The sequence below is a fragment of the Oncorhynchus nerka genome, linkage group LG7, assembly GCF_034236695.1.
Source record: "Oncorhynchus nerka isolate Pitt River linkage group LG7, Oner_Uvic_2.0, whole genome shotgun sequence".
NCBI lineage: Eukaryota > Metazoa > Chordata > Actinopteri > Salmoniformes > Salmonidae > Oncorhynchus > Oncorhynchus nerka.
In genome coordinates, this window is record NC_088402.1 from 95,252,627 (window position 1) to 95,280,354 (window position 27,728).

General features: G+C 45.4%; 1 protein-coding gene across 1 annotated transcript; it reads left to right on the plus strand.

The window, feature by feature from the left end:
• Positions 1-760: 760 nt before the first annotated feature.
• pnpla1 (patatin-like phospholipase domain containing 1) lies at positions 761-18,885 on the plus strand. The gene is made up of 9 exons (XM_065021008.1): positions 761-2,275; positions 5,132-5,364; positions 5,892-5,957; positions 6,231-6,443; positions 7,092-7,152; positions 7,320-7,592; positions 14,107-14,221; positions 18,284-18,385; positions 18,691-18,885. The coding sequence occupies exons 1-9, from the start codon at positions 2,020-2,022 to the stop codon at positions 18,833-18,835; spliced, it is 1,464 nt and encodes a 487-aa protein (XP_064877080.1). The 5' UTR covers positions 761-2,019; the 3' UTR covers positions 18,836-18,885.
• Positions 18,886-27,728: the final 8,843 nt, after the last annotated feature.

Sequence of the window (27,728 nt, forward strand, 5' to 3'; positions counted from 1 at the left end):
CTCCTTCCCCCAACACTAGGCTTTCGGTAGCTCCTTCCCCCAACACTAGGCTTTCGGTAGCTCCTTCCCCCAACACTAGGCTTTCGGTAGCTCCTTCCCCAAACACTAGGCTTTCGGTAGCTCCTTCCCCCAACACTAGGCTTTCGGTAACTCCTTCCCCCAACACTAGGCTTTCGGTAGCTCCTTCCCCCAACACTAAGCTTTCGGTAGCTCCTTCCCCAAACACTAGGCTTTCGGTAGCTCCTTCCCCCAACACTAGGCTTTCGGTAACTCCTTCCCCCAACACTAACCATCCAAATGGGAAAACGTTTTTTTTGTGTGTTTTGCAATGAAAACAGGAGTTTCCTTTTGACAAATGAAGGTAGGTTCCTCCTCGTTTCATTCTTCAGCCCTTTGATATCTGGTGAACACACTCTCTGTTGTGTGTCGACACAACAGCACCCTGGTTCATGTGGTGGTGGTGGTAATCAGATCATTCTCAGTGGGGACTTTAAACAACGGCAGATTGATGCTGAAGAACATCACGTGTAAATCCTATTCACAAACCGTATCAGTAGGAGAGCTGGTCTAGGATCAGTTATGTCTTTAAAGAGCATAATGAATAAGAGAGGAAAGCTGGTCTAGGATCAGTTATGTCTTTAAAGATCATAATGAATAAGAGAGGAGAGCTGGTCTAGGATCAGCAGTCTGACACACTCTCTGAATAATACAGGCTCTAGGCTCTGATTACCAGCTTCCTGTTGATGCAGCACAGAGATCATGGAGCAGACTATTTGTTCACAGCGCAGAGAGAGACAAGACACACTGAAGAGATCTGGGAGACAAGAGGTCTCCAACTGATTGGCTAAGAATTATAATCAATTGACTAATTGATTGTCTACGATATGCACTGTTGAGGACATCACACATTCCACCGAGAGACCCGGGTGCTGCTGATCGACATCGATAACTGTCATTAAACTCATTAGGAACCAAACGAAACAAAAACGGAGAGGGACCTAGCTGAATTTGTCCGAAAGAAACTTGTTTTCATCGTAAAATGTTTTACGTTTGGATTAAACAGTTTCTGAATGTTTTTGCTACGGTGTGTGACTAATGAATACACCCCTAAACTAGTGTGACTGATGTTATCCAACTGGACTATGTAAAGAGCAACAGAGCTCAGCCAGAGAACAGATACTCCAGTTCTATTCCCTCTGTTCCTTGTGTGGATTTACAGAACGTCAAATAACTCGGACACGCCGCCCGTCTGCTAGAACCTCAGATATTCTCCTGCTGAGAAGACTAAACCTCAATAGAGGTTGACAAGACGATAACTGATAACCTCTCCTCGTCTCCTTGGACACCGAAAGATAACAAGCCTGTTAACCTCTCCTCGTCTCCTTGGACACCGAAAGATAACAAGCCTGATAACCTCTCCTCGGACACCGAAAGACAACAAGCCTGTTAATCTCTCCTCGTCTCCTTGGACACCGAAAGATAACAAGCCCGATAACCTCTCCTCGTCTCCTTGGACACCGAAAGATAACAAGCCCGATAACCTCTCCTCGTCTCCTTGGACACCGAAAGATAACAAGCCCGATATCCTCTCCTCGTTTCCTTGGACACCGAAAGATAACAAGCCCGATATCCTCTCCTCGTTTCCTTGGACACCGAAAGATAACAAGCCCGATATCCTCTCCTCGTCTCCTTGGACACCGAAAGATAACAAGCCCGATATCCTCTCCTCGTCTCCTTGGACACCGAAAGATAACGAGCCCGATAACCTCTCCTCGTCTCCTTGGACACCGAAAGATAACAAGCCCGATATCCTCTCCTCGTCTCCTTGGACACCGAAAGATAACGAGCCCGATAACCTCTCCTCGTCTCCTTGGACACCGAAAGATAACAAGCCTGATATCCTCTCCTCGTCTCCTTGGACACCGAAAGATAACAAGCCCGATAACCTCTCCTCGTCTCCTCGGACACCAATAAAAGTGAAAGTCAAGTCTAGTTGATTGTTGTTCCTGTATCCTAAACATGTCTCCATCGAGGTCTGTGGAGCCTCCTCTCTCCAGTGGGCAGTCTGTGTCTGGTCAGTCTGTGCCTGGTCAGTCCGTGCCTGCTCCTCTGTCCATCTCCTTCTCTGGATCGGGGTTCCTGGCTACGTACCAGTTGGGTGTGGCCCAGAGCCTGCGGGACCGGTCCCCCAGGGTGTTGCAGACGGCCCCTAAGGTCATGGGGGCCTCGGCCGGGTCTCTGGTGGCTGCTGCCGTAGTCTGTGGCTCCAGTCTGGGTAAGAGAGTTAATTATGCTGAGAAGTTGACCAGTCTGGGTAAGAGAGTTAATTATACTGAGAAGTTGACCAGTCTGGGTAAGAAAAAATTATGCTGAGAAGTTGACCAGTCTGGGGAAGAGAGTTAATTATGCTGAGAAGTTGACCAGTCTGGGTAAGAGAGAATTATGCTGAGAAGTTGACCAGTCTGGGTAAGAGAGAATTATGCTGAGAAGTTGACCAGTCTGGGGAAGAGAGGTAATTATGCTGAGAAGTTGACCAGTCTGGGTAAGAGAGAATTATGCTGAGAAGTTGACCAGTCTGGGGAAGAGAGTTAATTATGCTGAGAAGTTGACCAGTCTGGGTAAGAGAGAATTATGCTGAGAAGTTGACCAGTCTGGGGAAGAGAGTTAATTATGCTGAGAAGTTGACCAGTCTGGGGAAGAGAGTTAATTATGCTGAGAAGTTGACCAGTCTGGGTAAGAGAGAATTATGCTGAGAAGTTGACCAGTCTGGGGAAGAGAGTTAATTATGCTGAGAAGTTGACCAGTCTGGGTAAGAGAGTTAATTATACTGAGAAGTTGACCAGTCTGGGTAAGAGAGTTAATTATGCTGAGAAGTTGATGTGAGATGCTGTTGATTGATGTTTTAATCATTCTGCGAATATGTATGTGTGTACGTGCGTGTCGTGTGTGTGTGTGTGTGTGTGTGTGTGTGTGTGTGTGTGTGTGTGTGTGTGTGTGTGTGTCTGTCTATGTGTGTGTGTGTGTGTGTGTGTGTCTGTAACAAGCCGACTGTTTGTGTGTGTTTCTGTCTGTGTGTGTGTGTGTGTGTCTGTCCATGTGTGTGTGTGTGTGTGTGTGTCTGTAACAAGCCGACTGTTTGTGTGTATGTCTGTCTGTGTGTGTGTGTGTGTGTGTGTGTGTGTCTGTCTATGTGTGTGTGTGTGTGTCTGTCAATGTGTGTGTGTGTGTGTATGTGTGTGTGTGTGTCTGTAACATGCCGACTGTTTGTGTGTGTGTCTGTCTGTGTGTGTGTGTGTGTGTGTGTGTGTGTCTGTCTATGTGTGTGTGTGTGTGTGTGTCTGTAACAAGCCGACTGTTTGTGTGTGTGTGTGTGTGTGTGTGTGTGTGTGTGTGTGTGTGTGTGTGTGTGTGTGTGTGTGTGTGTCTGTCTATGTGTGTGTGTGTGTGTGTGTGTGTCTGTAACAAGCCGACTGTTTGTGTGTGTGTCTGTCTGTGTGTGTGTGTGTGTGTGTGTGTGTCTGTCTGTCTATGTGTGTGTGTGTGTGTGTGTGTGTGTGTGTGTCTGTAACAAGCCGACTGTTTGTGTGTGTGTCTGTCTGTGTGTGTGTGTGTGTGTGTCTGTCTATGTGTGTGTGTGTGTGTGTGTGTGTGTGTGTGTGTGTGTGTGTGTGTCTGTAACAAGCCGACTGTTTGTGTGTATGTCTGTCTGTGTGTGTCTGTGTGTGTCTGTCTGTAACAAGCCGACTGTTTATGTGTGTGTGTGTGTCTGTGTGTGTGTGTGTGTGTGTGTCTGTCTATGTGTGTGTGTGTCTGTCTGTGTGTGTGTGTGTGTGTGTGTGTGTGTGTGTGTGTCTGTCTGTCTATATGTGTGTGTGTCTGTCTGTGTGTGTGTGTGTGTGTGTCTGTCTATGTGTGTGTGTGTGTGTGTGTCTGTGTGTGTGTGTGTGTGTGTGTGTGTCTGTCTGTAACAAGCCGACTGTTTATGTGTATGTGTGTGTCTGTGTGTGTGTGTGTGTGTGTCTGTGTGTGTCTGTGTGTGTGTGTCTGTGTGTGTGTGTCTGTGTGTGTGTGTCTGTGTGTGTCTGTCTGTGTGTGTCTGTCTGTGTGTCTGTCTGTGTCTGTCTGTGTGTGTCTGTCTGTGTGTGTCTGTCTGTGTGTGTCTGTGTGTGTCTGTCTGTGTGTGTCTGTCTGTGTGTGTCTGTCTGTGTGTGTCTGTCTGTGTCTGTCTGTGTGTGTCTGTCTGTGTTTGTCTGTCTGTGTGTGTCTGTCTGTGTGTGTCTGTCTGTGTCTGTCTGTGTGTGTCTGTCTGTGTGTGTCTGTCTGTGTGTGTCTGTGTGTGTCTGTCTGTGTGTGTCTGTCTGTGTGTGTCTGTCTGTGTCTGTCTGTGTGTCTGTCTGTGTCTGTCTGTGTGTGTCTGTCTGTGTGTGTCTGTCTGTGTCTGTCTGTGTGTGTCTGTGTGTGTCTGTGTGTGTCTGTGTGTAACAAGCCGACTGTTTATATGTGTCTGTCTGTGTGTGTCTGTCTGTGTCTGTCTGTGTGTGTCTGTGTGTGTCTGTGTGTGTCTGTGTGTAACAAGCCGACTGTTTATATGTGTGTGTGTCTGTCTGTGTGTGTCTGTCTGTGTGTGTCTGTGTGTGTCTGTCTGTGTCTGTCTGTGTCTGTCTGTCTGTGTGTGTCTGTCTGTGTGTGTGTCTGTCTGTGTGTGTCTGTCTGTGTGTGTCTGTCTGTGTGTGTCTGTGTGTGTATGTCTGTGTGTGTCTGTCTGTGTGTGTCTGTCTGTGTCTGTCTGTGTGTGTCTGTCTGTGTGTGTCTGTCTGTGTGTGTCTGTCTGTGTGTGTCTGTGTGTGTCTGTCTGTCTGTGTCTGTCTGTGTGTCTGTCTGTGTGTGTCTGTCTGTGTGTGTCTGTCTGTGTGTGTCTGTGTGTGTATGTCTGTGTGTGTCTGTCTGTGTGTGTCTGTCTGTGTCTGTCTGTGTGTGTCTGTCTGTGTGTGTCTGTCTGTGTGTGTCTGTCTGTGTGTGTCTGTGTGTGTCTGTCTGTCTGTGTCTGTCTGTGTGTGTCTGTCTGTGTGTGTCTGTCTGTCTGTGTGTAACAAGCCGACTGTTTATATGTGTGTGTGTCTATGCCATGCAGACATGGTGCGTGATGAGATGCTGAGGTTTGCGCGGCAGATGAGGGGCCGTGTCCTGGGGCCGCTGCACCCTGCGGGGAACGTGTCTGTGTGGATAGAACGCATGCTGCGCCTCTTGCTACCGGCCGACGCCCACATCAGGGCCAGCGGACGCCTGGCCATCGCCATGACACGCATCCCAGATGGACAGAACATCATGGTGTCAAAGTTCACGTCCCGAGAAGACGTGGTGCAGGTGTGTTATGCTATAGACAATTACATTGATAAAACTAACGTGAGGTGATCTCAGTTTACCGTGAGGTGATCTCAGTTTACCGTGAGGTGATCTCAGTTTACCGTGAGTTGATCTCAGTTTACCGTGAGGTGATCTCAGTTTACCGTGAGGTGATCTCAGTTTACCGTGAGGTGATCTCAGTTTACCGTGAGTTGATCTCAGTTTACCGTGAGGTGATCTCAGTTTACCGTGAGTTGATCTCAGTTTACCGTGAGGTGATCTCAGTTTACCGTGAGTTGATCTCAGTTTACCGTGAGGTGATCTCAGTTTACCGTGAGGTGATCTCAGTTTACCGTGAGGTGATCTCAGTTTACCGTGAGGTGATCTCAGTTTAGTGAGGTGATCTCAGTTTACCGTGAGGTGATCTCAGTTTACCGTGAGTTACCATGGTACACATCATTAAATATAAGTATCAACATGTTGAATTTAGTGGTGTCTGTCTATGAGCCAGATGTTTAACTGCAGTTCTGTGTTACCCCCACATGGAGGCGCTGTTGTGCGGTTGCTTTCTGCCTGGGTACTGTGGTATACAGCCACCAAGATACAAAGGAGTGGTGAGTCCCCACACTGCTCACTGTCTGTGGGCTAATACTAAACCTGTTACACTTTAAACTAATACACAAAACGTTTTACATTGGAGTTGAACCCCTGGAGTAGCACACCTGAGTCAAGGGCTTTTGATGATTAGTCGACCAGTTGAATCAGGTGTGCTGGTTCTGGAATAGTTTCGATCAAACGACCGGCTCCCTGATGAGAGGTTTGAAAGAGACTGCTATAAAGCTCCATGGTGCATGTGATCATATCCCTGTTTGTGTGTTGTCCCGCAGCATTACGTGGACGGCGGTTTCTCCAGTATCCAGCCGACCAACTCCTGCCCAATTGGCCACACCCTCACCGTGTCTCCATTCGCTGGTGAGACGGACATCTGCCCAAAGGACCCCGCCCCACTGTGTGACATCGTGGTGAGCGGAGCGTACCTCCACTGCAGTCTTGTCAACGGTTACCGGATACTACACGCCATGTACCCCTACGACTGGGAGGTATATCCCCAAAACAAACTCAGCCCTCTACCTCTCCACCCAGCCCTCTACATCTCCACCCAGCCCTCTACTTCTACCCCATTACCCTAGACCCCAAAGCAACCCCTAACTTCCTTCCCATAGGCCCCTAAACAACCCCTAACCTCCTTCCCATAGGCCCCAAAACAACCCCTAACCTCCTTCCCATAGGCCCCTAAACAACCCCTAACCTCCTTCCCATAGGCCCCAAAACAACCCCTAACCTCCTTCCCATAGGCCCCTAAACAACCCCTCTCCTCCTTCCCATAGGCCCCAAAACAACCCCTAACCTCCTTCCCATAGGCCCCAAAACAACCCCTAACCTCCTTCCCATGGCACAACTTAAAGTAGCCTTAATTACCTCCACCTATCCCCACCTTCCAGATCTGCAGACTAGCATATGATTAGCCTATCAGAAGGCCGGGTGGAGACATGACTTTACATACAGTAAATGTATGTAAGTCATGTGCTGCAAACATGATAGTTGATAACAGAGAAGTTGACCAGTCTGGGTGAGAGAGTTAATTATACTGAGAAGTTGACCAGTCTGGGTACAGTACATGTCAGAGTGCCTTAAACATGATAGTTGATAACAGAAGGAGTGTGTCTGTGTCTATAACCTCTCCTCAGGCTCTGGACAAGGCCTACCACAGTGGATACAGAGACGGCCTTCACTTCCTACAAACCAGTGGTGGGTCATGATGTCATGTGATCTCTGTATAGATGAGTCTCTTTATGGAGGCAAAGAGATGAAGTGCTAGTGACTCCTTATCCTTTTTTTTCTCTCTCTATTTCTCACTCACTCTCTGTATCTCTCTCTATCCCTGCACCCCCCTCCTCCCCTCCCCACCCCACTAGACCTGGTCCCATGTCTGCCACTTCTTAACACCCCATCAGAGCCTCACTTCTCACCTCCTCCTGATGGATGGACAGATCTGGAGACAGACCTGGAGGAGGAGGAGGAGGAGGAGGAGGAAGAAGAATGGGTGGATGAGGTGAATGTGTGGTCCTCCCAGACAGAGACCAGAGGCAGTCAGAGAAACTGTTATCTTGAAGGCGGAGATCTACCTTGGCATCTGGCAAGCCTGGAGCAGGCCATTTACCTAGCCCTGCCCAGCTGGATAAACACAGGTACCGTGCACACACACTCGCAACACACACACACACTCTCAGCGTCATCAAGCAAATTAAATGCTGAAACGATCACCGCCAACTTTCTTGACCTAACACTTGCATGTGTCTTTTCTTACTCGCACTGACTTTGCCACCATATGTTTTTCCTACAGGGAATTTTAAAAACACTTAAAATAAGGGCTGTGTCCGACGTGAGGTTTTGATAACCGTGTAAATCTCTCTCGGACAAGGTGACTTTTATCTATATATTCGGCTCTATTTATATAACCATGTGTCTGATAGCTTTACTACCAGGTATTGATCCTGCAGGTCTCTAGTTGACACCTTTACTACCAGGTATTGATCCTGCAGGTCTCTATCTGATACCTTTACTACCAGGTATTGATCCTGCAGGTCATCTCTGATATCTTTACTACCAGGTATTGATCGTGCAGGTCATCTCTGACACCTTTACTACCAGGTATTGATCCTGCAGGTCATCTCTGACACCTTTACTACCAGGTATTGATCCTACAGGTCATCTCTGACACCTTTACTACCAGGTATTGATCGTGCAGGTCATCTCTGACACCTTTACTACCAGGTATTGATCCTACAGGTCATCTCTGATACCATTACTACCAGGTATTGATCCTGCAGGTCATCTCTGATACCTTTACTACCAGGTATTGATCGTGCAGGTCATCTCTGACACCTTTACTACCAGGTATTGATCCTGCAGGTCATCTCTGACACCTTTACTACCAGGTATTGATCCTACAGGTCATCTCTGACACCTTTACTACCAGGTATTGATCGTGCAGGTCATCTCTGACACCTTTACTACCAGGTATTGATCCTACAGGTCATCTCTGATACCATTACTACCAGGTATTGATCCTGCAGGTCATCTCTGATACCTTTACTAACAGGTATTGATCCTGCAGGTCTCTATCTGATACCTTTACTACCAGGTATTGATCCTACAGGTCATCTCTGATACCTTTACTACCAGATATTGATCCTACAGGTCATCTCTGATACCTTTACTACCAGGTATTGATCCTGCAGGTCTCTATCTGATACCTTTACTACCAGGTATTGATCCTACAGGTCTCTATCAGACACCTTTACTACCAGGTATTGATCCTACAGGTCTCTATCTGATACCTTTACTACCAGGTATTGATCCTGCAGGTCATCTCTGATACCTTTACTACCAGGTATTGATCCTGCAGGTCATCTCTGATACCTTTACTACCAGGTATTGATCCTGCAGGTCATCTCTGATACCTTTACTACCAGGTATTGATCCTACAGGTCATCTCTGATACCTTTACTACCAGGTATTGATCCTGCAGGTCATCTCTAATACCTTTACTACCAGGTATTGATCCTACAGGTCTCTATCTGATACCTTTACTACCAGGTATTGATCCTGCAGGTCATCTCTGATACCTTTACTACCAGGTATTGATCCTACAGGTCATCTCTGATACCTTTACTACCAGGTATTGATCCTGCAGGTCATCTCTATCAGACACCTTTACTACCAGGTATTGATCCTGCAGGTCATCTCTGATACCTTTACTTCCAGGTATTGATCCTGCAGGTCTCTATCTGATACCTTTACTAACAGGTATTGATCCTGCTGGTCATCTCTGATACCTTTACTACCAGGTATTGTTCCTGCAGGTCTCTATCTGATACCTTTACTACCAGGTATTGATCCTGCAGGTAATCTCTGATACCTTTACTACCAGGTATTGATAATGCAGGTCATCTCTGATACCTTTACTACCAGGTATTGATCCTGCAGGTAATCTCTGATACCATTACTACCAGGTATTGATCCTGCAGGTCATATCTGATACCTTTACTAACAGGTATTGATCCTGCAGGTCATCTCTGATACCTTTACTACCAGGTATTGATCCTGCAGGTCATCTCTGATACCTTTACTAACAGGTATTGATCCTGCAGGTCATCTCTGACTCCTTTACTACCAGGTATTGATCCTGCAGGTCATCTCTAACAGGTATTGATCCTACAGGTCATCTCTGATACCTTTACTACCAGGTATTGATCCTGCAGGTCATCTCTGATACCTTTACTACCAGGTATTGATCCTACAGGTCATCTCTGATACCTTTACTACCAGGTATTGATCCTGCAGGTCATCTCTGATACCTTTACTAACAGGTATTGATCCTACAGGTCTCTATCAGACACCTTTACTACCAGGTATTGATCCTGCAGGTCATCTCTAACAGGTATTGATCCTGCAGGTCATCTCTGATACCTTTACTACCAGGTATTGATCCTGCAGGTCTCTATCTGATACCTTTACTAACAGGTATTGATCCTACAGGTCATCTCTGATACCTTTACTACCAGGTATTGATCCTACAGGTCATCTCTGATACCTTTACTACCAGGTATTGATCCTGCAGGTCTCTAGCTGACACCTTTACTACCAGGTATTGATCCTGCAGGTCATATCTGATACCTTTACTACCAGGTATTGATCCTGCAGGTCATCTCTGATACCTTTACTACCAGGTATTGATCCTACAGGTCATCTCTGATACCTTTACTAACAGGTATTGATCCTGCAGGTCATCACTGATACATTTACTACCAGGTATTGATCCTGCAGGTCATCTCTGATACCATTACTACCAGGTATTGATCCTACATGTCATCTCTGATACCTTTACTACCAGGTATTGATCCTGCAGGTCATCTCTGATACCTTTACTAACAGGTATTGATCCTGCAGGTCATCTCTGATACCTTTACTACCAGGTATTGATCCTACAGGTCATCTCTGATACCATTACTTCCAGGTATTGATCCTGCAGGTCATCTCTGACACCTTTACTACCAGGTATTGATCCTGCAGGTCATCTCTGACTCCTTTACTACCAGGTATTGATCCTGCAGGTCATCTCTAACAGGTATTGATCCTACAGGTCATCTCTGATACCTTTACTACCAGGTATTGATCCTACAGGTCATCTCTGATACCATTACTACCAGGTATTGATCCTACAGGTGATTTCTGACACCTTTACTACCAGGTATTGATCCTGCAGGTCATCTCTAACAGGTATTGATCCTACAGGTCATCTCTGATACCTTTACTACCAGGTATTGATCCTGCAGGTCATCTCTGATACCATTACTACCAGGTATTGATCCTACAGGTCATCTCTGATACCATTACTACCAGGTATTGATCCTACAGGTCATCTCTGATACCTTTACTACCAGGTATTGATCCTGCAGGTCATCTCTGATACCTTTACTACCAGGTATTGATCCTGCAGGTCTCTATCTGATACCTTTACTAACAGGTATTGATCCTGCAGGTCATCTCTGATACCTTTACTACCAGGTATTGATCCTGCAGGTCTCTATCTGATACCTTTACTAACAGGTATTGATCCTGCAGGTCATCTCTGACTCCTTTACTACCAGGTATTGATCCTGCAGGTCATCTCTAACAGGTATTGATCCTACAGGTAATCTCTGATACCTTTACTACCAGGTATTGATCCTACAGGTCATCTCTGATACCATTACTACGAGGTATTGATCCTACAGGTCATCTCTGACACCTTTACTACCAGGTATTGATCCTACAGGTAATCTCTGACACGTTTACTACCAGGTATTGATCCTACAGGTCATCTCTGACACCTTTACTACCAGGTATTGATCCTGCAGGTCATCTTTGATACCTTTACTACCAGGTATTGATCCTACAGGTCATCTCTGATACCTTTACTACCAGGTATTGATCCTGCAGGTCATCTCTGATACCATTACTACCAGGTATTGATCCTACATGTCATCTCTGATACCTTTACTACCAGGTATTGATCCTGCAGGTCATCTCTGATACCTTTACTAACAGGTATTGATCCTGCAGGTCATCTCTGATACCTTTACTACCAGGTATTGATCCTACAGGTCATCTCTGATACCATTACTTCCAGGTATTGATCCTGCAGGTCATCTCTGACACCTTTACTACCAGGTATTGATCCTGCAGGTCATCTCTGACTCCTTTACTACCAGGTATTGATCCTGCAGGTCATCTCTAACAGGTATTGATCCTACAGGTCATCTCTGATACCTTTACTACCAGGTATTGATCCTACAGGTCATCTCTGATACCATTACTACCAGGTATTGATCCTACAGGTGATTTCTGACACCTTTACTACCAGGTATTGATCCTGCAGGTCATCTCTAACAGGTATTGATCCTACAGGTCATCTCTGATACCTTTACTACCAGGTATTGATCCTGCAGGTCATCTCTGATACCATTACTACCAGGTATTGATCCTACAGGTCATCTCTGATACCATTACTACCAGGTATTGATCCTACAGGTCATCTCTGATACCTTTACTACCAGGTATTGATCCTGCAGGTCATCTCTGATACCTTTACTACCAGGTATTGATCCTGCAGGTCATCTCTAACAGGTATTGATCCTACAGGTAATCTTTGATACCTTTACTACCAGGTATTGATCCTACAGGTCATCTCTGATACCATTACTACCAGGTATTGATCCTGCAGGTCATCTCTAACAGGTATTGATCCTACAGGTAATCTTTGATACCTTTACTACCAGGTATTGATCCTACAGGTAATCTCTGACACCTTTACTACCAGGTATTGATCCTACAGGTCTTCTCTGACACCTTTACTACCAGGTATTGATCCTGCAGGTCATCTTTGATACCTTTACTACCAGGTATTGATCCTACAGGTCATCTCTGATACCTTTACTACCAGGTATTGATCCTGCAGGTCATCTCTGATACCTTTACTAACAGGTATTGATCCTACAGGTCTCTATCAGACACCTTTACTACCAGGTATTGATCCTGCAGGTCATCTCTGATACCTTTACTACCAGGTATTGATCCTGCAGGTCTCTATCTGATACCTTTACTAACAGGTATTGATCCTACAGGTCATCTCTGATACCTTTACTACCAGGTATTGATCCTACAGGTCATCTCTGATACCTTTACTACCAGGTATTGATCCTGCAGGTAATCTCTGATACCATTACTACCAGGTATTGATCCTACATGTCATCTCTGATACCTTTACTACCAGGTATTGATCCTGCAGGTCATCTCTGATACCTTTACTAACAGGTATTGATCCTGCAGGTCATCTCTGATACCTTTACTACCAGGTATTGATCCTACAGGTCATCTCTGACACCTTTACTACCAGGTATTGATCCTACAGGTCATCTTTGATACCTTTACTACCAGGTATTGATCCTACAGGTCATCTCTGACACCTTTACTACCAGGTATTGATCCTACAGGTCATCTCTGACACCTTTACTACCAGGTATTGATCCTACAGGTCATCTCTGACACCTTTACTACCAGGTATTGATCCTGCAGGTCATCTCTGACTCCTTTACTACCAGGTATTGATCCTGCAGGTCATCTCTGACACCTTTACTACCAGGTATTGATCCTGCAGGTCATCTCTGACAGGTATTGATCCTGCAGGTCATCTCTAACAGGTATTGATCCTGCAGGTCATCTCTGATACCATTACTACCAGGTATTGATCCTACAGGTCATCTCTGATACCTTTACTACCAGGTATTGATCCTACAGGTCATCTCCGATACCATTACTACCAGGTATTGATCCTGCAGGTCATCTCTGACACCTTTACTACCAGGTATTGATCCTGCAGGTCATCTCTGACTCCTTTACTACCAGGTATTGATCCTGCAGGTCATCTCTAACAGGTATTGATCCTACAGGTCATCTCTGATACCTTTACTACCAGGTATTGATCCTACAGGTCATCTCTGATACCATTACTACCAGGTATTGATCCTACAGGTGATTTCTGACACATTTACTACCAGGTATTGATCCTGCAGGTCATCTCTAACAGGTATTGATCCTACAGGTCATCTCTGATACCATTACTACCAGGTATTGATCCTACAGGTAATCTCTGACACCTTTACTACCAGGTATTGATCCTGCAGGTCATCTCTGACACCTTTACTACCAGGTATTGATCCTGCATTACAATTCTTTTTTTTGGGGGGGGGGGGTAAATACACTCAAATATATAGATAAAAGTCACCTTGTCTTAGAGAGACATGGTTATGAAAATGTCAAGATAAGCCTACACGAATCATAGCCCTTATATGTTTCTAATATCGCCTTCGGGGAAAAACGATTGGAACCATTTCCTTTTTTACGGCTAGGTTTTATGGGTATTATGACTCATACTCTGGTACTCTATGGAAGAAAAAATCGCCTTACTATGACTGTGATATGTCTCCCTGTAACTACTGTAAGATGAACGCACTAACTGTAAGTCGCTCTGGATAAAAGCCTCTGATAAATGACTAACATGTAAATGATTCGATTTTTACCTTGAGAACACTTAATAGACTGCGAGTGGCCAGGTATAAGGAAGTGTCATGTTATTACCAGCTGTGATTGGTGTTTCAGCGTTGCTATGCAACATCATGGAGTTGCTGTGGACTCATCCCCTACTCCGTGTGATGTCATACCTGCTCCTCCCCTTCACCGCGCTACTCAGCTTCCTGATTGAAAATACACACAGGTAAGACACATGCACACGCACACACTAGTGCTGAGCGATTAACCAACATCTCTGCTATTCATTTTTTAAAGGGGCTTGTTTTCATCACATCAGAGGCATTTCTAGGACAGTGAGAAGCCAAAGCCAAGTCAGGGCAGGGCTTCGCTCTCTGAATGACACACCTTATGACAACTTCCGGTGTCTAAAGATACATGTCGTCCTGCTTTGTGGCATTTCGCGAAGGCTCTGTGTTCTACTGATCACACTATAAGGCTCTACTGATCACACTATAAGGCTCTATGTTCTACTGATCACACTATAAGGCTCTATGTTCTACTGATCACACTATAAGGCTCTATGTTCTACTGATCACACTATAAGGCTCTATGTTCTACTGATCACACTATAAGGCTCTACTTATCACACTATAAGGCTCTATGTTCTACTTATCACACTATAAGGCTCTATGTTCTACTGATCACACTATAAGGCTCTACTGATCACACTATAAGGCTCTACTTATCACACTATAAGGCTCTATGTTCTACTTATCACACTATAAGGCTCTATGTTCTACTGATCACGCTATAAGGCTCTGTGTTCTACTGATCACACTATAAAGCTCTATGTTCTACTGATCACACTATAAGACTCTGTGTTCTACTGATCACACTATAAGGCTCTATGTTCTACTGATCACGCTATAAGGCTCTGTGTTCTACTGATCACACTATAAGGCTCCACTGATCACACTATAAGGCTCTATGTTCTACTGATCATGCTATAAGGCTCTATGTTCTACTGATCACACTATAAGGCTCTATGTTCTACTGATCACACTATCAGGCTCTATGTTATACTGATCACACTATAAGGCTCCACTGATCACACTATAAGGCTCTATGTTCTACTGATCACACTATAAGGCTCTATGTTCTACTGATCACACTATAAGGCTCTTTGTTCTACTGATCACACTATAAGGCTCTATGTGAGACTGATCACACTATAAGGCTCTGTGTTCTACTGATCACACTATAAGGCTCTACTGATCACACTATAAGGCTCTATGTTCTACTGATCACACTATAAGGCTCTATGTTCTACTGATCACACTATAAGGCTCTATGTTATACTGATCACACTGATCAGACTTCATTCATTAAGTGAGGAGAGAGAGACTTCAGTGAGGAGAGAGACTTCAGTGAGGAGAGAGAGACTTCAGTGAGGAGAGAGAGACTTCAGTGAGGAGAGAGAGACTCATTCATTCATTCAGTGAGGAGAGAGAGACTCATTCATTCAGTGAGGAGAGAGAGAATCATTTAGTTAGGAGAGAGAGAATTCAGTGAGGAGAGAGAGAGAGGCTCATTCATTTAGTGAGGAGAGAGAGACTCATTTAGTTAGGAGAGAGAGAATTCAGTGAGGAGAGAGAGAGGCTCATTCATTCAGTGAGGAGAGAGAGAGAGGCTCATTCATTCAGTGAGGAGAGAGAGACTCATTCAATCAGTGAGGAGAGAGAGACTTCAGTGAGGAGAGAGAGACTTCATTGAGGAGAGAGAGAGACTTCAGTGAGGAGAAAGAGACTTCATTGAGGAGAGAGAGAGATACTTCATTGAGGAGAGAGCGACAACGACGAGACGCCAACAACGACGAGACGGCCTACAGGGAGGAGGTGAGGGCCCTCGGAGTGTGGTGTCAGGAAAATAACCTCACACTCAACGTCAACAAAACTAAGGAGATGATTGTGGACTTCAGGAAACAGCAGAGGGAACACCCCCCTATCCACATCGATGGAACAGTAGTGGAGAGGGTAGCAAGTTTTAAGTTCCTCGGCATACACATCACAGACAAACTGAATTGGTCCACTCACACTGACAGCGTCGTGAAGAAGGCGCAGCAGCGCCTCTTCAACCTCAGGAGGCTGAAGAAATTCGGCTTGTCACCAAAAGCACTCACGAACTTCTACAGATGCACAATCGAGAGCATCCTGGCGGGCTGTATCACCGCCTGGTACGGCAACTGCTCCGCCCTCAACCGTAAGGCTCTCCAGAGGGTAGTGAGGTCTGCACAACGCATCACCGGGGGCAAACTACCTGCCCTCCAGGACACCTACACCACCCGATGTTACAGGAAGGCCATAAAGATCATCAAGGACATCAACCACCGAACCACTGCCTGTTCACCCCGCTATCATCCAGAAGGCGAGGTCAGTACAGGTGCATCAAAGCTGGGACTGAGAGACTGAAAAACAGCTTCTATCTCAAGGCTATCAGACTGTTAAACAGCCACCATTGAGTGGCTGCTGCCAACACACTGTCATTGACACTGACCCAACTCCAGCCACTTTAATAATGGGAATTGATGGGAAATGATGTAAATATATCACTAGCCACTTTAAACAATGCTACCTTATATAATGTTACTTACCCTACATTATTCATCTCATATGCATACGTATATACTGTACTCTACATCATCGACTGCATCCTTATGTAATACATGTATCACTAGCCACTTTAACTATGCCACTTTGTTTACTTTGTCTACATACTCATCTCATATGTATATACTGTACTCGATACCATCTACTGTATGCTGCTCTGTACCATCACTCACTCATATATCCTTATGTACATATTCTTTATCCCCTAACACTGTGTATAAGACAGTAGTTTTAGAATTGTTAGTTAGATTACTTGTTGGTTATCACTGCATTGTCGGAACTAGAAGCACAAGCATTTCGCTACACTCGCATTAACATCTGCTAACCATGTGTATGTGACAAATAAAATTTGATTTGATTTGATTTGATTTGATTTGATTTGAGAGAGACTTCAGTGAGGAGAGAGAGAGAGACTTCATTCAGTGAGGAGAGAGAGACTCATTCATTCAGTGAGGACAGAGAGACTTCAGTGAGGAGAGAGAGACTTCAGTGAGGAGAGAGAGAGAGACTTCATTCAGTGATGAGAGAGAGACTCATTCATTCAGTGAGGACAGAGAGACTTCAGTGAGGAGAGAGAGACTTCAGTGAGGAGAGAGAGACTTCAGTGAGGAGAGAGAGAGATACTTCAGTGAGGAGAGAGAGACTCATTCATTCATTCAGTGAGGAGAGAGAGACTTCAGTGAGGAGAGAGAGACTTCAGTGAGGAGAGACTCATTCATTCAGTGAGGAGAGAGAGACTTCAGTGAGGAGAGAGAGACTTCAGTGAGGAGAGAGAGACTTCAGTGAGGAGAGAGAGAGAGACTTCAGTGAGGAGAGAGAGACTCATTCATTCAGTGAGGAGAGAGAGGCTCATTTAGTGAGGAGAGAGAGACTTCAGTGAGGAGAGAGAGACTTCAGTGAGGAGAGAGAGACTTCAGTGAGGAGAGAGAGAGAGGCTCATTCATTCAGTGAGGAGAGAGAGACTTCAGTGAGGAGAGAGAGACTTCATTCAGGAGAGAGAGAGAGACTTCAGTGAGGAGAGAGAGACTTCAGTGAGGAGAGAGAGAGAGGCTCATTCATTCAGTGAGGAGAGAGAGAGAGGCTCATTCATTCAGTGAGGAGAGAGAGACTCATTCAATCAGTGAGGAGAGAGAGACTTCAGTGAGGAGAGAGAGACTTCATTCAGGAGAGAGAGAGAGACTTCAGTGAGGAGAGAGAGAGAGACTTCAGTGAGGAGAGAGAGACTTCATTGAGGAGAGAGAGAGAGACTTCAGTGAGGAGAGAGAGAGAGTCTTCATTCAGTGAGGAGAGAGAGAGACATTAGCGCCTGTGTGTATACCAACATCCTACAGCACATTGTCTTGGTGGGTTAAGTCAGGAATTGTTTTGAAAATAACTGCGCTAAATACTTGTCTGTTTGTGATGTCAAAATTGTGACAAATGAGCAGTGTAAAATACACACATTTAGTAAGTCAGAGAATTAGTAGGACCTCGTTTTTTTAAAGCAGACTTTTCTCTCTTCCTCTGTGTGTGTGTGTGCGTGTGTGTGTGTGTGTGTGTGTGTGTGTGTGTGTGTGTGTGCGTGTGTGTGTGTGTGTGTGTGTGTGTGTGTGTGTGTGTGTGTGTGTGTGTGTGTGTGTGTGTGTGTGTGTGTGTGTCAGGATGGGAGTTTTAGGGTTCTGGCTGTGGCAGGATCTACGCCAGATCAGCTTCTATTTCATGGACATCCTGGTCTCCAGCCTCCGCAGAAACCTACAGATCAGGTACAACACAGACAGAACAACACAGACAGATACACACACACACTAGAGATTCATATTTTGTGTCTGTGTCAGAGCACTATGTACAGCACATCCTGTATGTATATATCTGGTGTGTGTGTGTGCATGGTGTGTGTGCATGAAGAGTGTGTGTTCTCAGGGTACGACTACCTCTCTTCCTGCCCGTGATGACAGAGGTGCGGGCGGGGGTACGAGGTTCTGGAAGAGACCCCCCAGGTACAGATGTGTTCCACCCTCCACCTCTCCTCTTTCTCACCACCTCTCTCCGTCCTCTCCTCCCTCACCAGACTCCATCACAATCTTACTCTGCTTGGATCTGCAGCGAGAGAAGGAGGCGGAGACGGCCCCCACCATACATCTCTATCCTGGGCTGAAAGAGGGGAGGATGATGAAAGAGAGACCTTGGTTGACCCCCCCGGCACCCCATCCTAATAAAACAGACCTTGGTTGACCCCCCTAGCCCCCCATCCTAATAAAACAGACCTTGGTTGACCCCCCCCCCGTCACCCCATCCTAATAAAACAGACCTTGGTTGACCCCCCCGTCACCCCATCCTAATAAAACAGACCTTGGTTGACCCCCCCGTCACCCCATCCTAATAAAACAGACCTTGGTTGACTCCCCCCGTCACCCCATCCTAATAAGACAGACCTTGGTTGACCCCCCGTCACCCCATCCTAATAAAACAGACCTTGGTTGACCCCCCCTAGCACCCCATCTTTATAATAGGGTATTCACACTAGACTAAACAGATTCTGTAAAGACTTTGAGAGAATACCCTCGGACAGACCGTTTACTAAAATGTAAAATGCTAACTTCTTACGTCTCGACCTCTACCTACATGCTTAGCCATGAGAATTCAGAAATCAGAATTTAAGCAGACTAAACTAGTTGCCTAGTGAACCAAAATATTAAAGGACAAGCATTAAGCTTACCACATGCTTCCTAGTCGAACCAGTTTGAGTATATATTAAGATGTCATATTGTGATGCTTTGGTGCTGAGGAGAGTTTCCTTCTCCCGTCTGATCCAAGTACACACTTTATTTTAGTTTTAATCTTGAGGCTTGTCGGAATTCAGTAGCCGAAGTGTATTGGCCAACAGCAGGGATTCTTCAATGAACTGTGTCTTGTCGTTCAGACGATTCATTTCACATGCACATTTTGTCCACCTGAGAAATACTGCATCAACATCTTAGTTAGACGTAGAACTGTGTGTCTAAAACGTCAAAATGTATTACCGATTTTCTTTTGGGGGGGGTGGTTATTTTAGATTAATTGAAACTATTTCGGGGAAGTGAACTGGCCGCTTTTTTCTCGTTTTTCAAGCAAAGGTATTTGAAGGAAGTATCCATTCCCTTCGCCTAGCCGAGTTCTGCTAGGACCTAAACTGCTGTATGTATGCAAACTCTTTGAGCCGATGTCAACCTAGTTGCCTAGGATTTTTGTAGTCGACTCCCAGTGGTCAAGGAGTCGAGGGAATCAACTATTTTGGAGTCGCCTCCCAGTGGTCAAGGAGGTGAGGGAATCAACTCTTTTGGAGTCGACTCCCAGTGGTCGAGGAGTCCAGGGAATCAACTCTTTTGGATTCGACTCCGAGTGGTCAAGGAGTCCAGGGAATCAACTCTTTTGGAGTCGACTCCCAGTGGTCGAGGAGTCCAGGGAATCAACTCTTTTGGATTCGACTCCGAGTGGTCAAGGAGTCCAGGGAATCAACTCTTTTGGAGTCGACTCCCAGTGGTCGAGGAGTCCAGGGAATCAACTCTTTTGGATTCGACTCCCAGTGGTCAAGGAGTCCAGGGAATCAACTCTTTTGGAGTCGACTCTCCACCACTATTATCAACTGCCCCAGTGAATTGTCAACTTTTTCAGTCACAATTAGCTTTTTTTCATGTAGTTATTTGCATGATATTGATAAAAAATGAAGGTAGGCCGAAAAATAATATAGAAGCTTGCTATTGTTTAGGTTAATGTTGGTTGACGTCAGCATTCAGCTAACTAATTAGCTAACTTAGCTAGTAAGTTAGCTGTATGTGGAGAGGATGCAGATACTTTTGATTAGCCTGCTACCTAGCTCTGTATAATATGAATTACACTGTTTAATAACGTTACTGTTATAGTCGTATGAGAGGGGTAAACGTTCATTTTTTTCCGATGCTGAAATGACATGATGAAGTAAATGTTGTTAGCTAACGTTAGCTAGCTAGCTAGCAGCTGAGTGTATAGATGAGAAAATAAACCATTGACACGTCTGCACATGCTTGTGAATTATTACATTATTACATTATTACATTATTCAAGAGTGTAATATGGTTTCGTTGAACAAATACAACAGTGAATACTTAGTTGTGTCCTTGTACCTGGTTCCATTAGTGGTGCATGGGGGAAATCACTGAGGAAGCCAAGCCAGTTACAAAACAAATATTACAACGGATGTTGTGATAGTTGCGTTGTTTGCTCTATAACCCCTTTCGTTAATATACCACCGTGATAGACAATAAGGCCCGTGATGAGGCTCTATAACCCCTAATCCACCGTGATAGACAATAAGGCCCGTGATGAGGCTCTATAACCCCTAAGCCACCGTGATAGACAATAAGGCCCGTGATGAGGCTCTATAACCCCTAAGTCACCGTGATAGACAATAAGGCCCGTGATGAGGCTCTATAACCCCTAAGCCACCGTGATAGACAATAAGGCCCGTGATGAGGCTCTATAACCCCTAAGCCACCGTGATAGACAATAAGGCCCGTGATGAGGCTCTATAACCCCTAAGCCACCGTGATAGACAATAAGGCCCGTGATGAGGCTCTATAACCCCTAAGCCACCGTGATAGACAATAAGGCCCGTGATAGACAATAAGCCACCGTGATAGACAATAAGGCCCGTGATGAGGCTCTATAACCCATTCGTTAATATACCACCGTGATAGACAATAAGGCCCGTGATGAGGCTCTATAACCCCTAAGCCACTGTGATAGACAATAAGGCCCGTGATGAGGCTCTATAACCCCTAAGCCACTGTGATAGACAATAAGGCCCGTGATGAGGCTCTATAACCCCTAAGCCACTATGATAGACAATAAGGCCCGTGATAGACAATAAGGCCCGTGATAGACAATAAGGCCCGTGATAGACAATAAGGCCCGCGATAGACAATAAGGCCCGTGATAGACAATAAGGCCCGTGATAGACAATAAGGCCCGTGATAGACAATAAGGCCCGTGATAGACAATAAGGCCCGTGATAGACAATAAGGCCCGTGACATCAAAAGAGACAACAGTCACACAGTGGTGGAATAAATTCAACCACACGTTTGTTTTATTAAAAAGTGGCAATTGATTTTGCAAAGACATATTCAATCAATCCCTATCCCAGTCTGCTGTTCCCACATGCTTCAAGAGGGCCACCATTGTTCCTGTTCCCAAGAATGCAAAGGTAACTGAGCTAAATGACTACCGCCCTGTAGCACTCACTTCTGTCATCATGAAGTGCTTTGAGAGACTAGTCAAGGACCATATCACCTCCACCCTACCTGACACCCTAGACCCACTCCAATTTGCTTACCGCCCCAATAGATCCACAGACGATGCAATCACCATCGCACTGCACACTGCCCCATCCCATCTGGACAAGAGGAATACCTATTGTTCAGATGGACAAGATGCTGTTCATTGACTATAGCTCAGTATTCAACACCATAGTATCCTCCAAGCTCATCATTAAGCTCGGGGCACTGGGTCTGAACCCCGCCCTGTACAACTGGGTCCTGGACTTCCTGACAGGCCGCCCCCCAAGTGGTGAAGGTAGGAAACAACATCTCCACCCCGCTGATCCTAAACACTGGGGCCCCACAAGGGTGCGTGCTCAGCCCCCTCCTGTACTCCCTGTTCACCCATCACTACGTTGCCACACATACCTTCAACTCAATCATCAGGTTTGCAGACGACACTACAGTAGTAGGCCTGATTACCAACAATGACGAGACGGCCTACAGGGAGGAGGTGAGGGCTCTGACAGAGTGGTGCCGTATGTGCCCTCCAGGACACCTACAGAAGCCAATGTCACAGGAAGGCCAAAAAGATCATTGAGGACATCAACCACCCGAGCCACTGCCTTTTCACACTGCTACCATCCAGAAGGCGAGGTCAGTACAGGTGCACCAAATCTGGGACCGAGAGACTGAAAAACAGCTTCTATCTCAGGGCCATCAGACTGTTAAATACCCATCTCTTCGTATCGTCTGAGATCCCCAAAGAAAGCTGCCACGGTCATCCCCTTCTTCAAAGCGGAAGACACTCTAGACCCAAACTGTTATAGACCCATATCCATCCTGCCCTGTCTTTCTAAAACCTTAGCACGCCAAGTTAATGAACAGACCACCGGCCATTTCGAAACCCACTGTAAATTCTCCACTATGCAATCTGTTTTTTTGAGCTGGTCATGGGTGCACGTCAGTAACGCTCAAGGTCCTAAATGATATCATAATCGCCATTGATAAAAGACAGTACTGTGCAGCCGTCTTCATCGACCTGGCCAAGGCTTTCGAATCTGTCAATCACTGCATTCTTATCAGCAGACTCAATAGCCTTGGCTTCTCAAATGACTGCCTCTCCTGGTTCACCAACAACTTCTCAGATAGAGTTCAGTGTATAAAATCGGAGGGCCTGTTGTCCGGACCTCTGGGAGTCTCTATGGGGGTTCCACAGGGTTAAATACTCGGGACGATTCTATTCTCTGTATACATCAATGATGTCGCTCTCGCTGCTGGTGATTCTCTGATCCACCTCTATGCAGACGACACCATTCTGTATACATCTGGCCCTTCTTTGGACACTGTGCTAATACCTCCAAACGAGCTTCAATGCCATACAACTCTCCTTCAGTGGCCTCCAACTGCTCTTAAACGCGAGTAAAACCAAATGCATGCTTTTCAACCGATCGCTGCCTGCACCCGCATGCCCGACTAGCATCACCACCCTGGATGGTTCCGACCTTGAATATGTGGACATCTATAAGTACCTAGGTGTCTGGCTAGACTGCAAACTCTCCTTCCAGACTCACATCAAACATCTCCAATCGAAAATCAAATCAAGAGTCGGCTTTCTATTCCGCAACAAAGCCTCCTTCACTCACGCCGCCAAGCTTACCCTAGTAAAACTGACTATCCTACCGATCCTCGATTTCGGCGATGTCATCTACAAAATGGCTTCCAACACTCTACTCAGCAAACTGGATGCAGTCTATCATAGTGCCATCCGTTTTGTCACCAAAGCACCTTATACCACCCACCACTGCGACTTGTATGCTCTAGTCGGCTGGCCCTCGCTACATATTCGTCGCCAGACCCACTGGCTCCAGGTCATCTACAAGTCCATGCTAGGTAAAGCTCCGCCTTATCTCAGTTCACTGGTCACGATGGCAACACCCATCCGTAGCACACGCTCCAGCAGGTGTATCTCACTGATCATCCCTAAAGCCAACACCTCATTTGGCCGCCTTTCGTTCCAGTACTCTGCTGCCTGTGACTGGAACGAACTGCAAAAATCGCTGAAGTTGGAGACTTTTATCTCCCTCACCAACTTCAAACATCAGCTATCCGAGCAGCTAACCGATCGCTGCAGCTGTACATAGTCTATTGGTAAATAGCCCACCCATTTTCACCTACCTCATCCCCATACTGTTTTTATACTGTTTTTTTTATTTATTTATTTACTTTTCTGCTCTTTTGCACACCAATATCTCTACCTGTACATGACCATCTGATCATTTATCACCCCAGTGTTAATCTGCAAAATTGTATTATTCGCCTACCTCCTCATGCCTTTTGCACACATTGTATATAGACTGCCCATTTTTTTTCTACAGTGTTATTGACTTGTTAATTGCTTACTCCATGTGTAACTCTGTGTTGTCTGTTCACACTGCTATGCTTTATCTTGGCCAGGTCGCAGTTGCAAATGAGAACTTGTTCTCAACTAGCCTACCTGGTTAAATAAAGGTGAAAAAAAATAAAATAATAAAATATACTATCCACCACTGCGACCTGTATGCTCTCGTTGGCTGGCCCTCACTACATGTCCATTACCAAACCCACTGGCGCCAGGTCATCTACAAGTCTTTGCTAGGTAAAGCCCCACCTTAACTCACTGGTCACCATAGCAACACCCACCCGTAGCACGCGCTCCAGCAGGTATATTTCACTGGTCATCCCCAAAGCCAACACTTACTTTGGCCGCCTTTCCTTCCAGTTCTCTGCTGCCAATGACTGGAACAAACTGCAAAAATCACTGAAGCTGGAATCTTATATCTCCCTCTCTAATTTTAAGCATCAGCTGTCTGAGCAGCTTACTGATCACTGTACCTGTACACAGCCCATCTGTAAATAGCACACCCAACTACCTCATCCCCATATTATTAATTACCCTCTTGCTCTTTTGCACCTCAGTATCTCTACTTTGACATCATCATCTGCACATCTATCACTCCAGTGTTTAATTGATCAATTGTAATTATTTCGCCACTATGGCCTATTTATTGCTTTACCTCCCTACTCTTCTACATTTCCACACACTGTACATAGATTTTTATATTTTTCCTTGTGTTATTGACTGCATGTTTGTTTATGTGTACCTCTGTGTTGTTTGTGTCGCACTGCTTTGCTTTATCTTGGCCAGGTCGCAGTTGTAAATGAAAACTTGTTCTCAACTTGCCTACCTGGTTAAATAAAGGTGAAATAAATAAAAACAAATAAAATCACTAGTCACCCTATATACTAATCACCCTCTAAACATAGACTTGAAATCATTGGCCACTTTAATAAATGGAACACTAGTCATCTACAATCAGTTCACTGAGACACTGTAACCTCACCCAACCCAACTTAACATTACACAGTCTCTTGTCACCTGAGAGCACACCTTGAGACAACCCTAACCCTGGGTTAGGTTGGGTTGGGTTAGGTTGGGTTGGGTTGGGTTGGGTTGGGTTAGGTTGGGTTAGGTTGGGTTGGGTTGGGTTGGGTTAGGTTGGGTTAGGTTGGGTTGGGTTGGGTTGGGTTGGGTTAGGTTGGGTTAGGTTGGGTTGGGTTAGGTTGGGTTTGGTTGGGTTAGGTTAGGTTGGGTTAGGTTAGGTTGGGTTAGGTTGGGTTTGGTTGGGTTAGGTTAGGTTGGGTTAGGTTGGGTTGGGTTAGGTTAGGTTGGGTTAGGTTAGGTTAGGTTTGGTTAGGTTGGGTTTGGTTGGGTTAGGTTGGGTTAGGTTAGGTTTGGTTAGGTTGGGTTTGGTTAGGTTGGGTTAGGTTAGGTTGGGTTTGGGTTGGGTTGGGTTGGGTTAGGTTGTGTTGGGTTGGGTTAGGTTGGGTTAGGTTGGGTTGGGTTGGGTTGGGTTAGGTTGGGTTGGGTTGGGTTAGGTTAGGTTGGGTTAGGTTGGGTTAGGTTGGGTTGGGCTGGGTTAGGTTTGGTTGGGTTGGGTTATTTAAGGTTAGGTAAGGTTGGGTTGGGATAAGTTATATAAGGTTAGGTTAGTTTAGGTTACTTTGGGTTGGGTTAGGTTGGGTTAGGTTGGGTTGGGCTGGGTTAGGTTTGGTTAGGTTGGGTTATTTAAGGTTAGGTAAGGTTGGGTTAGGATAGGTTATATAAGGTTAGGTTAGGTTACTTTGGGTTGGGTTAGGTTGGGTTATTTAAGTTTAGGTTAGGTTGGGTTGGGTTAGGTTAGGTTGGGTTATTTCAGGTAAGGTTAGGTTGGGTTATTTCAGGTTAGGTTGGTTTATTTAACGTTAGGTTGGGTTAGGTTAGGTTAGGTTGGGTTATTTAAGGTTAGGTTGGGTTAGGTTGGGTTGGGTTGGGTTAGGTTGGGTTAGGTTAGGTTGGGTTATTTAAGGTTAGGTTGGGTTAGGTTGGGTTGGGTTAGGTTGGGTTGGGTTATTTAAGGTTAGGTTAGGTTAGGTTGGGTTGGGCTAGGTTAGGTTAAGTTGGGTTATTTCAGGTTAGGTTGGGTTATTTAAGGTTAGGTTGGCTTAGGTTAGGTTAAGTTGGGTTAGGTTAGGTTAAGTTGGGTTAGGTTAGGTTGGGTTGGGTTGGGTTAGGTTAGGTTGGGTTATTTAAGGTTAGGTTGGGTTAGGTTAGGTTGGGTTAGGTTAGGTTAGGTTGGGTTAGGTTGGGTTAGGTTGGGTTAGGTTAGGTTAAGTTGGGTTATTTCAGGTTAGGTTGGGTTTGGTTAGGTTAAGTTGGGTTAGGTTAGGTTAGGTTATTTAAGGTTAGGTTAGGTTGGGTTGGGTTGGGTTGGGTTAGGTTGGGTTATTTAAGTTTAGGTTAGGTTATGTTGGCTTACGGTATTTTGGTATTTTATTATCAAATCAGAATCAAATCAAATTGATTTATATAGCCCTTCGTACATCAGCTGATATCTCAAAGTGCTGTACAGAAACCCAGCCTAAAACCCCAAACAGCAAGCAATGCAGGTGTAGAAGCACGGTGGCTAGGAAAAACTCCCTATTAGCTACAGTGCCTTGCGAAAGTATTCGGCCGCCTTGAACTTTGCGACCTTTTGCCACATTTCAGGCTTCAAACATAAAGATATAAAACTGTATTTTTTGTGAAGAATCAACAACAAGTGGGACACAATCAGGAAGTGGAACGACATTTATTGGATATTTCAAACTTTTTTAACAAATCAAAAACTGAAAAATTGGGCGTGCAAAATTATTCAGCCCCTTTACTTTCAGTGCAGCAAACTCTCTCCAGAAGTTCAGTGAGGATCTCTGAATGATCCAATGTTGACCTAAATGACTAATGATGATAAATACAATCCACCTGTGTGTAATCAAGTCTCCGTATAAATGCACCTGCACTGTGATAGTCTCAGAGGTCCGTTAAAAGCGCAGAGAGCATCATGAAGAACAAGGAACACACCAGGCAGGTCCGAGATACTGTTGTGAAGAAGTTTAAAGCCGGATTTGGATACAAAAAGATTTCCCAAGCTTTAAACATCCCAAGGAGCACTGTGCAAGCGATAATATTGAAATGGAAGGAGTATCAGACCACTGCAAATCTACTAAGACCTGGCCGTCCCTCTAAACTTTCAGCTCATACAAGGAGAAGACTGATCAGAGATGCAGCCAAGAGGCCCAAGATCACTCTGGATGAACTGTTGTGCCTAGTGTCCCACCATGTGGCAGTCTGATGTTACTGCATGTGTTTATGACCGCTATGGAGGAGAACGTCTTTCTTATGGGTGGCCCCAACGGGAATCGAACTCAGGATGCTTGGTGTTGCAAGGACCATGCTCTACCAACTGAAACACATGGCACCATTGGGTCAGGATGGTT